The sequence below is a fragment of the Eupeodes corollae genome, chromosome 2 (assembly GCF_945859685.1).
Source record: "Eupeodes corollae chromosome 2, idEupCoro1.1, whole genome shotgun sequence".
Classification (NCBI taxonomy): Eukaryota; Metazoa; Arthropoda; class Insecta; order Diptera; family Syrphidae; genus Eupeodes; species Eupeodes corollae.
Window position 1 is genome coordinate 81,411,383 of NC_079148.1, and position 13,390 is coordinate 81,424,772.

The 13,390-nt window shown below is 32.2% G+C and overlaps 3 protein-coding genes across 4 annotated transcripts in view; 2 read left to right on the top strand and 1 right to left on the bottom strand.

The window, feature by feature from the left end:
* LOC129944237 (uncharacterized) overlaps window positions 1–13,390 on the top strand; it is a 36,030-nt gene continuing 22,640 nt past the window's right edge. The window contains exons 1-2 of the mRNA XM_056053547.1: window positions 1–149; window positions 226–345. Coding sequence (XP_055909522.1) covers window positions 45–149; window positions 226–345 — 225 coding nt within the window. The 5' untranslated portion in view covers window positions 1–44. The remainder of the gene's footprint in view (window positions 150–225; window positions 346–13,390) is intronic.
* On the bottom strand, window positions 5,929–6,634 carry LOC129944239 (mitochondrial import inner membrane translocase subunit Tim13). Its single transcript, XM_056053550.1, has 3 exons — window positions 6,346–6,634; window positions 6,183–6,251; window positions 5,929–6,119 (listed from the first exon to the last, which is right to left on the bottom strand). Exons 1-3 carry the CDS (start codon window positions 6,463–6,465, stop codon window positions 6,021–6,023), a joined length of 288 nt encoding a protein of 95 aa, XP_055909525.1. The 5' UTR covers window positions 6,466–6,634; the 3' UTR covers window positions 5,929–6,020.
* LOC129944238 (peroxiredoxin 1) lies at window positions 10,874–12,100 on the top strand. 2 transcript variants are annotated; one of them, XM_056053548.1, is made up of 2 exons: window positions 10,874–11,030; window positions 11,358–12,100. In XM_056053548.1, exon 2 carries the CDS (start codon window positions 11,358–11,360, stop codon window positions 11,940–11,942), a length of 585 nt encoding a protein of 194 aa, XP_055909523.1. In that variant the 5' UTR covers window positions 10,874–11,030; the 3' UTR covers window positions 11,943–12,100. The 2 variants fall into 2 exon arrangements, with proteins under 2 accessions (XP_055909523.1, XP_055909524.1); XM_056053549.1 differs by having other exon boundaries at window positions 10,878–11,030; window positions 11,319–12,100.

A 13,390-nucleotide genomic window follows, 5' to 3' on the forward strand; every position in this document is an offset into this window, starting at 1 on the left:
GCATTCTATCAAATAGTTACAAAGCTGAGTGAAAAACATCAAAAATGGAAAAAAACAAGATATTTTCTAAGTTGATTCCTGTTGAAAGCATCACATTAGATGTTAAAAAGGCGATTGATCGTATTTATTCAATACCACCCGCCAAATATGTAATTTTTATTTTATGTTTGCTTTAAAAGTCACAAAATCTGATACATAATTATGTATATTGTTTATTAAAACTAGAGTTCGAACCTGTTTCGCGACTTGGCAGTTGGATTTAAAAGCCTTGTGCACGCCATGGAAAAGGAACCAGACTCTCAAGAACTATTCCCCTTATTTCTCAAATGGTTCAAGCTGTATGTGGTAAGTACCTACCTAGTTTATTTGTTTTTATATGGTTCATAGAGTAATTGATGAAAAAATCAAATGAAAATTAAAAATCCAGAAATCCATCGTCACCGAGAAGTTTGCTTTTGTGAATTACCGTCATTTTATCGTTATTTTACTTCCACAAAAATCAATTTTCGTCCCCGAAACAATTCGTGCAGTAAATATGGATGTCATACCAAACCTAGCACTAATAAGAAATTTGTAAGGGAATGCTCAAATTCGCATCAAAGTTGATGAATCATGAGTTTATCTCCATAGTTAGTATACAGAATCAATTTTCACTGTTTCATGAGCCTGGGCTTTGAGAAAGTGATTTACTTAAACTTCTATCTTTATTTATATGAAATTAAAATAAGTATTAATTATTCACCCAAAAATCTAAAACTATTTTTGACCAAACTAAAACAATACTTTATACAAATACAAACAGTATTCTGTTGGATAACTGTGTAATTCATTATAATTTTTACCAACGTGGGATGGAAATGCTTACCTTATTAAGGGAATTAATTTTGCGTAATCTTTTTTCGCTACCGTACCTGGGAACATAATGGAATCGGCTTTTTCACTTACATTTTTTTCAGAAACTTGATTATGATGACGGCGCCATTTCAGATCTGGCTTCAATCTATAAAACATATACTTATACGTCCGAAGCTTCTTTATGAATTCCATTGCTGGGTGGTGCACCAATTACTTACTTAAGTCTCATGTACAGTATTCAACGATAATTGTCATCATTAACTGAGTAACGTCCCTCGAACATCGTTATTTTTTTTTAATGTCATACCCTTTTTTCACCGTTATTTTAACTGAATATTCCTCAGTCAAATAAACAGTTGCATTCCTCCTTTTAAACAGTTTACCTTTGACTGTAACTACAATCTTATAGTAAAGTAATATTTAACGCTTTGTCTTTCCCCGTCGTTTGTCAAGAATTCAAAACCAATGTACACCTACATAGCTTTTTCAACTCCTTTCTATAGTTCTGGAGCTCTCTTGCTTTTTAAAAGTATTCAAAACCCTTTGAGTTTGATGCTAATTATAGAAAAATCGAATCTCGAAAAGCATCACTCTTTTATATTTTTATGTTAAGGCCTAACTTAGTTTGAGGAATACCTGTTATTGATTTTATAATTCCTGTTTACTCAGCGGATGTTAGAAAATATACAAATATTTAGGCTTTCCGATTTCTAGGACAACAAATTCAAAGAATCAATAAGTTACACTTCGTGTCACATGAATAGGGACAACCTTTTTTTATTTTTTTGTACCTTCTGTATCACCCGAGAAATAGTCGATCTTCTAATATTTACTTTGATTTTACTAATGCGGCCTTTAATTTTTTCCGAGGTTTTCCATACCTCTCTGGGTCTCTGTGGTAGTAAATTTTGTTGGCTATAAAACGGATAGTTTTTCGGTAAGCTCGAATTTGGCTTATTTCCTCCTTGGTTAGACCTTTACCCATACTTCTTCATTCTATTAAATTAATAATCGTACTAAGCTCTCAAAAAAACAGAGTTTCCTTTAATCTGATTTAAAATTATTCATGTGACACAAAAAACAGGTACCTTTAGTGACCTTCTTCAGAAAAACCACCATAAAACTTGTGTTTATCGACTAAATACAATTTTTTTGCAAAATAAACTTAATACAATATACTTGATTGATTCCACATTTTGGTTTTTCCAAAAAATCTAAGGGTCAGATAAAAAAAAATACAAAATTTGTCCCTATTCATGTGACATGAAGTCACAACTTTTTTTCTGCATACGGGACACAAGGGACAAGCTACAATGGACTCTCAACAGGTTCGAACCATTTAAATCTACAGGACCAAATGGCATAATATCAGCCGAACTACAAAAACCCTCAGACATAATTGCAACAATCCTTAAGGCAATTTTTAACAGATGTCTTTAGTTGTTGTCTAAAGTTGTTTTCAACCCTAAAGATCTACGACCTATAGGTCTATCATGATTCCTTCTTAAGACCTTAGAAAGATTGATTGATATCCATTTAAATGCAGATACAAGACTTTTGTCTACGTCTCAACATGCCTACTGTAAAGGTAAATCTCCCAACGTAGAGTTCGCTTGGGGAGTTAATTCACTTAATGCTGACTAGCAGAATAATTAACTCAAAACTTTACAAAACTTTTGCAAAAAGATTAGTTACTAGAGAGAAATCGCAAGGTGGTGTTCTATTCCCTCTCCTCTGGAACCTAGTGGTAAATAAAACCCTAACTAGTTTGGATGCGGATGATTTTAGAGTGATTGATTTTGTGTATGACGTTGCTACAGCTAACATCCTAAAGGAACTCTCGGTGTGGACTGGGTGTTAACCCACACAAAACCGAATTAGTCCTATTTTCGAGGAAATACAAAATTCCATTTGTTAACCCTCCCTTTATTAAAGGAATCCAATTAAAGTTCTCAGACGAGGCTAAGTACCAAAGTCTTATTTACGACCAAAAAGTAAATTGGAAAGAGTCAAAAAAGTTACTGCAGCTGTCTTTTCTTACAAAAAAGTTATTGGTAATAATTAGGTGTTGCAACCGCGAATTTAAACAAAAATAATAAACCGCGACAAACTACATAAAGTCTAACGTTCAGATAACCTATGTATAAGCGGATCCCTGCGCATGACCCCATCTGCGGCACTGGACACCCTACTCTACCTAACAACTCTTAATATATTTAGCAAACAAATAGCTGCAAGCTTTGCTATTGGCCTCAAAGCTTCGTCGCAAGGGATTAAACACAACATTGACCACTCCGTATTCCTAAGTACAAGTCACAAAAAACATCTGACCTAGACTATATTAAAAGCGATCAATGTGCTTGCTATCTCTAAGCAGATTGCATATAATCAATGTCATAACCGGGCACCGTCTTAAAGGAAAGCACGCCACACAGCTAGGCGTATTGTCAAATTACTTTTGCAGAAGCTGTATGGATGATGAAGAGGAGGAAACAGTTCTTTGCCTCCTCTGTACATGGCCTTCTCTAGCTAAAAACGCAAAAATATACCTAGGAGAATTCTTCTACAACGATCGAAACGACCTCAATCATATTAACATAATCAGTCCCTCATGTCTCGTTAGGTACTCAAATTGGTTTCATTGAGCTTAGAAGAAAATTTCAAGATTCATATGGTATCACAATTTCTCATTAAACTGGCCTAATTGTGTCCTACTCTATTACAGATAGACACTTTAGCCTTACCTAATCTGAGCCTGAAACCAAACACAGTAGGTTGTTCTATATAATCTAAGAGCCGGCATTTATTGGTAGTGGTGTGATAACTAAAATTTATTTACATGTATCTTTTCGCTGCATTATATCAAATTCAACCATCTAATAAAATAAATTAGGTGGCGCAACAGTCTGTAGTGAACCAGGGCCTAGTAACTTACAACTCTAATCATTCCTGTGTGCAAGTAATTGCAGGGATTTAGGGAACCAACAGTTTATATGCCGAATTCGAACGGCTAATTTGAGAAAGCACTTTTTCATGACAAGAATTACTCGCAAGAGGCAATACCCGTGAAAAAAGCTTTAGGTGGCACAGGCAGGGATCGAACCCAAGACATCTCACATGACAGTCCAACGCACTAACCATCATGCCACGGGTACTACATACAATTTAAGTGTATGTAGTACCAGTGTTTTTTTTTGCTGATGTCAGGTTGAGCGTTCATAAGTGGTCATATTGTGAGAAAAAGGCTGCAACCAAAACGTCTTGAACACACTTTTTTGTAATAAGAGGAAGATTTAGGATTATTAGAACATATTTTTAGGGTTTTAAGTTTAAAAACGTATTTGAAAAACTATTAAAAAGCATCTGGCAAGCGGAAAGCTGAAAGTAAAGTAATGAGATTTGTTCTAATTTGTTAATGCATCACATATGTGACCATCATTTCGACCTCAAAATCGCTACTTGATTTAATGATTTACACAAATAAAAATAATAATATTAACACAAACATAAAATGAATTTAGGATTTATGAAAGTTAATTTATATTCTTGAACAATATATTAGAAAACAATAAATCTATTTAAAACAAAATATTATTGAAAAGACTTACTTATACAGTAAATTTGCTGATGCTTTATCTGTTTTATTTTACCGTAACTGAATTCGTAACTAATTTTACAGCATGCCCGAACTTAAATAATTGGGGTTATTTAATACATTTATTTATTACTTAATCAATTTTGTTGATTACGAAACAAAACTACTCATAGTTATCCTTAAAATGTTTTTGATGTCTTCCTTCCATCAAAGGCTATGAAAAATCTTAAGATTTGTAAGGAATAGATGTACCTAGTTACGTCATGTTCGCTAAGTTATTAGCTAATTTTCTGACTTTTTAATGTTGTTGTATAGAGTCAAGTAAACAATTTTAAAATAATTAACTTGTTTTAAAGATTAAATGCGAACTGAAACAGGGTTAGTTGATTTGAGTTCCTAACGACAACGCTGCTTTTCTCGGAATTTGTGGATTTAATAGTAATCGCCATTTGAAATATATCGTCTTTCCTCGAACTATTGATATTTAAGGTTTAATTTTATGTGAATTTCTTAAAAGTATTTTAAAATAAATTTACTTAACGATTTGTTTCTCATCCCTTACCTTACGATTCAATAGTTCAATTGCAATTGCACTTGTTTGCAAAAGTGTAAATGATCTTTTAAAGCTGATAAATATAACACAAAATTAAATTACCACATCACCTAAGGTGATACAAGAAACTTAATTCACCTAAGTGATTTCAGTGCTTACCAAACGTAAGGAAATTTCTATTAGAACCTCAAATTAAATTAACACTTAATTAATGTTGGCACTTAAAAATAAAATTACCTTTTTAATCTAGATCAATTTTATAAATGAATTAATATGAATACCAAATTGCAAGTGAAAATATATTTCAATAATTATTTTTAAATTAACTACGCAAAAATGATAACTTCACTATTTGGAAAATATCCTAAGTAGACAAATTAAATACGCACAAATTATTACTTCACTAATTGGAAAATATCCTAAGTAAACTACAAATTATTGGGTCGAAATTATATTGCTTTTGCAGATAAATGATTCGAACTTAACGTCAAGTTTTTCAGAAACAAAATATGATATATTTGAATATGTTTGAACAGAAAATTTCAGGTAAGCAAAATATATTAGAAAGAAGATTCTGAGCTATAATTTGTTGCGTTTAACAAGAACAAGTAGAACAAAGTAAAGTACATTCTTGAGATACGCATCTTATTTCGTTAATTTCGAACTAATCGGAAAAGCAACTTTGTACCTATAGTGAATTAAGTTTTTAACAGCAGAATATTATAATTCTATATAGAGCCTATCTAATTGGTGTTATCATAATAAAGAAAAAAGCTAGTGAAATAATAGCTAAGTCTTTGCGTTTGAAAAGGAAAGACAAACAGTTTAAGATCGATCGAATTGATCTATCGATGCTTATTGCGAACAAAGATTTTAAAAGTACAAATAGATTAACTTTTTGGATTCATAATCAACGGCAAATTCATTATTTTGTTTAAGTTTTAATATTAATAGCTTAAAAGAAAAGTAACAAATGTTTTGCCAGCTTTTTTTGTCTACCTATGCATTGCCAGTCGATCAACCTTGTGTGCTTTCCCTCTGTAATCTTGTGAAGTAAGCACGGGAAACTATATTCCAAGAGTCCATGAATCGATCCATACACATTGCAATGCACTTCTATAAAGTTATATATACATAAATCAAAAATCTATGTATTATTCATCACAAAAAGAAACTAACCTGCTCGGACGAGTCCAGCGATGACCCTGGTTTATTTATGCATTTGCTGAAACATTTTCGTGACATTTTCTGTGTTTAAAAATATCATTATTGGAAGTTTGTGAAATTACATTTTTCAATTAATTTTTGTATTATAATTCATAAAATCATTTGCATTTCTTACCTCAAGTAATTCCTGAGTGCTTGCAACAGCCAATTGTTGACGGACTTGTTTCATAAGCTCTGCTCTTTGAGAGCTATCGAGCTGGTTTATTGCAGGGCTATCGAGAACGTCCATGTTCATTGAAAAATTATTGACTTTTTATTACAAAACAAATTATTTTTCAAAAAAAATCCAACACACGTTGTTTTCCGTGGTTTGTATGATAATTCTTTCACAAATAGTTTCTCTACGAGCTATTCAGCATCAGCATGAAAAATATCAGCGGCGTGTAAATAGCCTGTGAAAACCATATGGGACAGAGTTATATAAAAAACAGGGCTGTCAAAAATATACTTTTTGTAATAATTGAAATTAAGTTGTTGTACAATACTACCTTGTTTTCACCAAATAGTGTAAGGTACTACTCACATCAGAGCGGCCAACGACCGAAGAATGAATGATTACATGTGATTTAATAATTTTACACACAATCCACACTTCAATAATAATAATAAACACAATGACAGTTCTTCTTCTAAGTAGATTTATATGACCACAAAACTAAAATGTTAATTTTTAAATGAAATTTAATTTTACAATTCCTCAGACTCAATAAAATTCTTTGTAGGGCAAGTCAATTTTAAATTAAATTTAGATTTCGAGACAAAAGGTAGTATGCATTCAGAGTATAAGGCTCCATTGGGCACAAAAAGTTGTCACGATTTTTGTAAGTGGTCAAAAGCTTGACAATCATGGGCATTGAACCAAATGAGTTAATAAAATCATTCCCTGGTTTCATATTTGAATTTGTTCTACATTCGTATTCACTTTATCCCACACAGCACATAAATGATAATGTGTCAAATATGCACAACACAGAAAAATCAGAAAAGTCTTCGTGTAATGACGAGCGCATCACACTTCAAAACCAAATAGCCTAGAACAAGCCATTTTGTTTATCTATATAAAGGTTTTACCATTTGTTCAAATGAACTCTCAAATTTTGTATGAAAAATGATTTGCACAATTTGATTTAAATTCTCCAAGTAATTTAATGGATATTATTGTCCAAATTTTTCTTGTAAACTTAACAAAACGTCATTCTGACTTAAAATTAGATAACCAAACAATTGTTTGCTTTCGAACCGATTTTTTAAAATATGGATTTAAATATTACGTACTATCATAATTAGTGACAGCTCTTCTTGAATTTAACCCTGTGTTTCTTTCTGTTTTTCTACGTTTGAATAAATTTACAAGAATTTCACTTTTGCCTTAGAAAATATCATAATTTTTTCCAAATATATCTAAAATGAGCGGTTTGTTCATATAAATAAATACATTTCTTTTTATTGCTTAGTTTTTTATATCTTTGAATATTAAGACCGGTAATACTCAGCGCATGTTTTTCCTTGCATCAATGAATTGCGAAAGAGAAAGAAAGTAATGCAAAGTGAAATAGAAATAAATTTGTCTCGGCAGATGGCATGCACGTACAAGGTATTCCTTAAGGGCCTTGCACATTACCTACAAACTACGAACTGTGGATGTTCGCATATAATCCTATTATGGCTATCAACTATCAATTATTTGATAACTGATAACTTTTATCAATTTACCCATTGTGCATACAAATACGATTGTGAATAGGTTTTGCTTGCTGTTTGACGTTTGTCATTTGTGTAGAGTTCTTGTGTTTTGGTCTATAAATAATTTTGGCGGGATAATGTAAGTTGATTTCATTAAATAAATTTCTCTTTTTTATTAATAATATTTTGTTTATTTAGGAGTAGAATAGTTAGCAACAGAAAACAGATAGAATGTTTTGAGTTACTTTGTCTTTAATTTGTATTTATTTACCACTTTCATAAATCTCTGAGTGCTCAGTTGATGGTACATGCCTATTTAGCAACGAAGAATTGTGGCTTATAGAAAATTGGACGAATATCATAATTTTTGACAGTCGTAATACCAAGTTTAATTTGCTTATTTTAATTCATGAATTTATAATTTGTCCAGTGTGTTTTAAGCATCTCATAATACTGTTTATTTTAGCTTGCACGATACACCTTCATTCCTCAGTACAATTGCGTTCAAACAACAATTCTAGTGAAGGCATTTCGTTCTTCAATTTATACATATATTCAATAAAAACAACAAAAAAAAACTTTTATAAATCGTATTTAATATACAATTCTTTACCATTTACGAATATTTGATACATTTGTCAACGAAAATTTTGTAGCTGATAGAATATTTGATAGGTATTAATATGTTTGATAGTCGTAATACCGAGTTTATCAATAAAGCTATTCACAATAGATATTTATATTCACTATTTATCAAAAATATTGATAATTGATCACCATAATACCGATTCATAATTTTGTTGATAATTATCAACTATTATCAAATATAGTGTTGATATTTGATTACCATAATATGGCTGTTTGACTCAAAAACACTCTATATGAAGATATAAATCATTCGTGCGTATCACCCTTCAAACCCCATTTGTTTTATTTGTAATATCGATGAATAGATGTAATATCTTTTCACGCATACATAGAACTAATTTCTGAGTTCTTAGGGGAAATGTCATAATTTAAATTAAAAATCTCACCCATACTTAAATGAGTTTATGAGTCTGATTTCTGGTTTAGCTTGTATGCAAACCAAGATGTCTACCGAAGATTTATATCATTAGCCGCATTTTATTATCACCATGATCTGATCCGGATCAGATCAAAAAAAACAGCATTGGATCATCATATTTTTTATTATTTAAAGTTTGGTAGCAGTGACGAATTCGTTCTTTCAAAAGTGACATTTCAAAACAAAGCAAAAAAAAAAACAATCAAAACCCATATCAAAAACAATCAATCAAAAACATATATTTTTTGTTGCTCTTTTTAGAGAAAAATATATCCATTAATTGGGCTAAATATACATTTTTTGCAATTATTCATTTGTTGTTGGTAGTGATACCAACATTTAAATGTTATATTTCAATTGCATCCCTCTCTGTGTGAAATACATTTTGGATTTCAAAATAAGATCCAAACACAAAGCTGGATCTTGATTTGTTGTTGTAATGCATGTAAATCCATGATCTGGATTAGATCATGGTGATAATAAAACGCGGCTATTATTGGAGTGTTTTTGTTTTGAGTTTTCTTTCACATGGGTTTTATTTCTATTCGCATATAGCGTAGAATTGTCAATTTTGTCTCCATATTTTCTTCACCCATGACCTTTTACACAAAAAACAAAACAAGAGTGGTATAATTTTAAGGTTAAGTTGCGCGCGAACAATTTATTCGTAGCAGTGTGGATGGTATGTGGAACGCGAATAGAGTTTACCAGTTCGTAAAAACCACACTGCAATTTGTTATTGATTGTCTTGTATTAGAGAACAAAATTCAAATTTTATCATCCTGACAAAAGTGTCAACTGGTTTTTTATTATTCAAATATGTTTTTGTTGGAAATTTACTTTTTGAAATGTGTAAAATCACGTTTGTTCGTCCATTCGTTGTTTGCTCTCATGTGCTAGGCCCTTTAAACATTCGAACAGTTTTCGTGTAACAATGCGCTCATCCCCAAATGAAACTTCAATATAAAATAGCCGATTAATGCTAAATAAATACATGTTCTGTGTAATACCAGACTAACTATATACATTTTCTTACGGGTACATACAAAATAAAATAACTTTTGTGAGCGAATAAAAACATTAGATATTTAATTTTTGATTTTCAACGAACAGCTGATTCAATTACACGGCATTTAACCAAATATATTTAACGGGCGTATACGCAGACTTTTGCTTAAGCCTATCATTTTACACAGTTTTTAAACGTACGTACGTGAACTAATTGGACAACATCCAATGTCAATGACAGTACCCCAACCTTTTAATGAGATAGAAGAAACAAAGTTGTAAAACGAATAAAAATCTGCAGAGAACTAACCGAATGTGGCAGGCAAAAAAATGAATGATTAATTACATCAAAAATGATTTCAATGACTGTACAAGTTAAAGGGTTAGTTTATTGGCGGTGAGTTAAACTCTTACTGGTAGAAATCCCTCCAAACGTTATACTCGAACCACAGTCAAATTTGCCCGTATTACTGATTAGTTTCTGCAAATTAATCCGAATTCAACGGTTATACAGCCTTTTATTTTTATCAGGTTGTTTATAAAACTTCTGGTAGATTGGTTCAAAAATACTCTATAAGACGATTTAAATCTTCGGTAGCCGTTGTTAATTGTGACTTCTATGTAAACAAACCAAAAAAGGTTATTGAAATAATTCATATCAATTCATCGACATTAAAAGTACGATAGTGTAAACAAATGGCATTTGGACGGTGATAGTACGAACGATATCTTTACATACCTATAGTGTTTTCGGAAAACTACAAACATCTTTTTGACTAGTCTTCTGTTCCGTATAGTATCGAGAAACTTACTACCCTGAATCACCGCTCGTGTGTTTAGCCATTAACCCATGTCCGAACCCAGCTTACTACCATTCACCTTTTTGCGTAGTTTTTTTTCTTTTCATTTTCGTTCTTTGTTCTTTTGAATTTTATTCTGTTCCCGGCATTTGAGGAAAGTACACGCTTCGCTGTCGTTGTATACAGTCAAGAAAATTTTAACTAGAAAAATTAATTCCAGTTAATTTATCCGTTATCATCGAGGTAAGTTTTCTTTTAATTTTAATACACTTGTTCTATCTTGCAACTTGCAATAATTTATTTTTTATTGAATTGAAAGTTGATGGAAGGAAGGTTTGAGTTTCTATAATTAATTGACTATTTTAATCTAAATCACTACTGAGGCCGCGAAAAACAAGTTTTTCTTGTGAAATCAGTCTACCTCTACCTTCCTTCTCTTTCAAACACGATTAGCAAATTAGAATAAAAATCAAACCTACGAAACTATGTGAGTATCTCTTAGATGGTTGTTTTATTTTATTGCGTAATTAGAAGTTTCTACAATCAATTGTTTCTCTGACCACATTAAAGATGCCGCAACTCCAGAAGCCAGCCCCTGTATTTTCCGGAACTGCTGTTGTCAATGGACAGTTCAAGGAGATTTCTTTGAAAGACTACAAGGGAAAATACGTGGTCCTATTCTTCTACCCATTGGATTTCACCTTTGTCTGTCCCACCGAGATTATCGCCTTCTCAGACCGTGCAAAGGAATTCCGTAACATTGGATGTGAGGTCATTGGCTGCTCGACAGATTCACACTTCACCCATTTGGCATGGATCAACACATCGCGCAAACAGGGTGGACTTGGTCAATTGGACATTCCATTGCTTGCCGACAAGTCAATGAAGGTTGCACGTGACTTTGGTGTATTGGACGAAGAAAGCGGTGTTCCCTTCCGTGGATTATTCATCATCGATGGAAAGCAAAACTTGCGTCAAATTACCGTAAATGACTTGCCTGTCGGCCGCAGCGTGGATGAAACCCTTCGTCTGGTACAGGCCTTCCAATTCACTGATGAGCATGGTGAAGTTTGTCCAGCCAACTGGAAGCCAGGCAGCAAGTCAATGGTTGCCGATCCAAAGAAATCCCAGGAATACTTCTCTGCCGTGAACTAAGGAGTTGGGATTTGATTAATTTCTTTCCTTAAAAAATATCACATTTTTTTGTACTTGCAAATGGAGGAAAACAAAGTTGCATTTTTTGTGTTTTATTTTTGTTTGTTTTATAAATAAAAGTCGATCCAGTGGATTTAAAACAATGTTTTAGAAAATAATTGTTTTTTTTTTTTATTTTATTAGAGAACACAGTCACGCTAGGGGCAAAGGTTGATTTATATATTACAATTCGATCGAGTGGAATTTTTGTTTGCATAATAAATTGTTATCATTAATAAAAGGGCCTTGTTTGTGCTGAAGTGCAACTTTTAAGTTTTATACCCTTCGAATCTTGTTGGCTTACATATATGGCACAGCTGATCATTTTTTAGATCTATTCTTCTATACGATTTTGGGGGCGACTTTCCATTACCGCAGCACGAATTTCCTTCTGATTTTTTTTTTACAGTTAGGTAGGGGTCTCAATAGAACATGTTTTAAATATTAGAGCGAGGAAACAACTTTAAGTCATAAAAAGAAATATTTTCTTTTTCAGACTTAACCCTACTTTTTTGTATTGCATTTTTGAGCCTAAAACAAGTTTTTTTTAATTGATAGCACGGCGTACTAACAGCTAGGTATGTAAGGGGGGGCATGCTGCCCCCCTGCAACCCCCCTGCTTGGGGTCACTATAGGATTTGGGGTGGGTGCGAGTTTGGGTATATGCAAAGTACTTTTCCATTTGAGCACTAAAATAAAAGAAATTACCAAGAAAAAAAAACAAGTATGGCAACACTGAACAAAAAACAGGGAAGAAATGTCAAAATCAACCATTTTTGAGTGTTTTGTATGGAAAAAAGTGAACTTTAAAAATTAATTAAAAATAGAAATAAATGTTTCCTCGCTCTAAAATTGCTATAGTTATTATTTATTTGCACATATCTATCGAATAAAAAAAACCGCGGGTCGAAACTCGTGCTGCGGTAATGGAAAGTTGAGCCCGATTTTGAATTGTGAGAAAATGCATACATATGTATGTACATATGTATTTTTCTTATTTTATATTCGAAAAGAATTGTTTAGAAGGCTTTCGAAGCTATATTAGATTCATAGATTCGAAAACATAATTCGTCACGATTTCAAGATAAGATAGAAGTATGTAAGTACATGAGTTGGGTATAGGTATGATAATAACATTAACTTTAAGAGAAAAGGTTATAAAACTGGTAATAAACAAAATGATACATACAACTTAAGAACATTCTAGTCTAGTAAATGCGTCAGAGACTTTTCGGTATCGAATCGGTAATATCATCAGTTCGTGTCTTCGTAAATTGGATGTTAGTAACAGCGAAAAAAATATTGAAGTTAAATAGATATGAAAAGTTGTATAGATGCTTTCAGATAGGTAGTGAACAAGAGTCGTCTGCTTCACTACAGTCTATACAAATAATTTTATTTAAAATCTG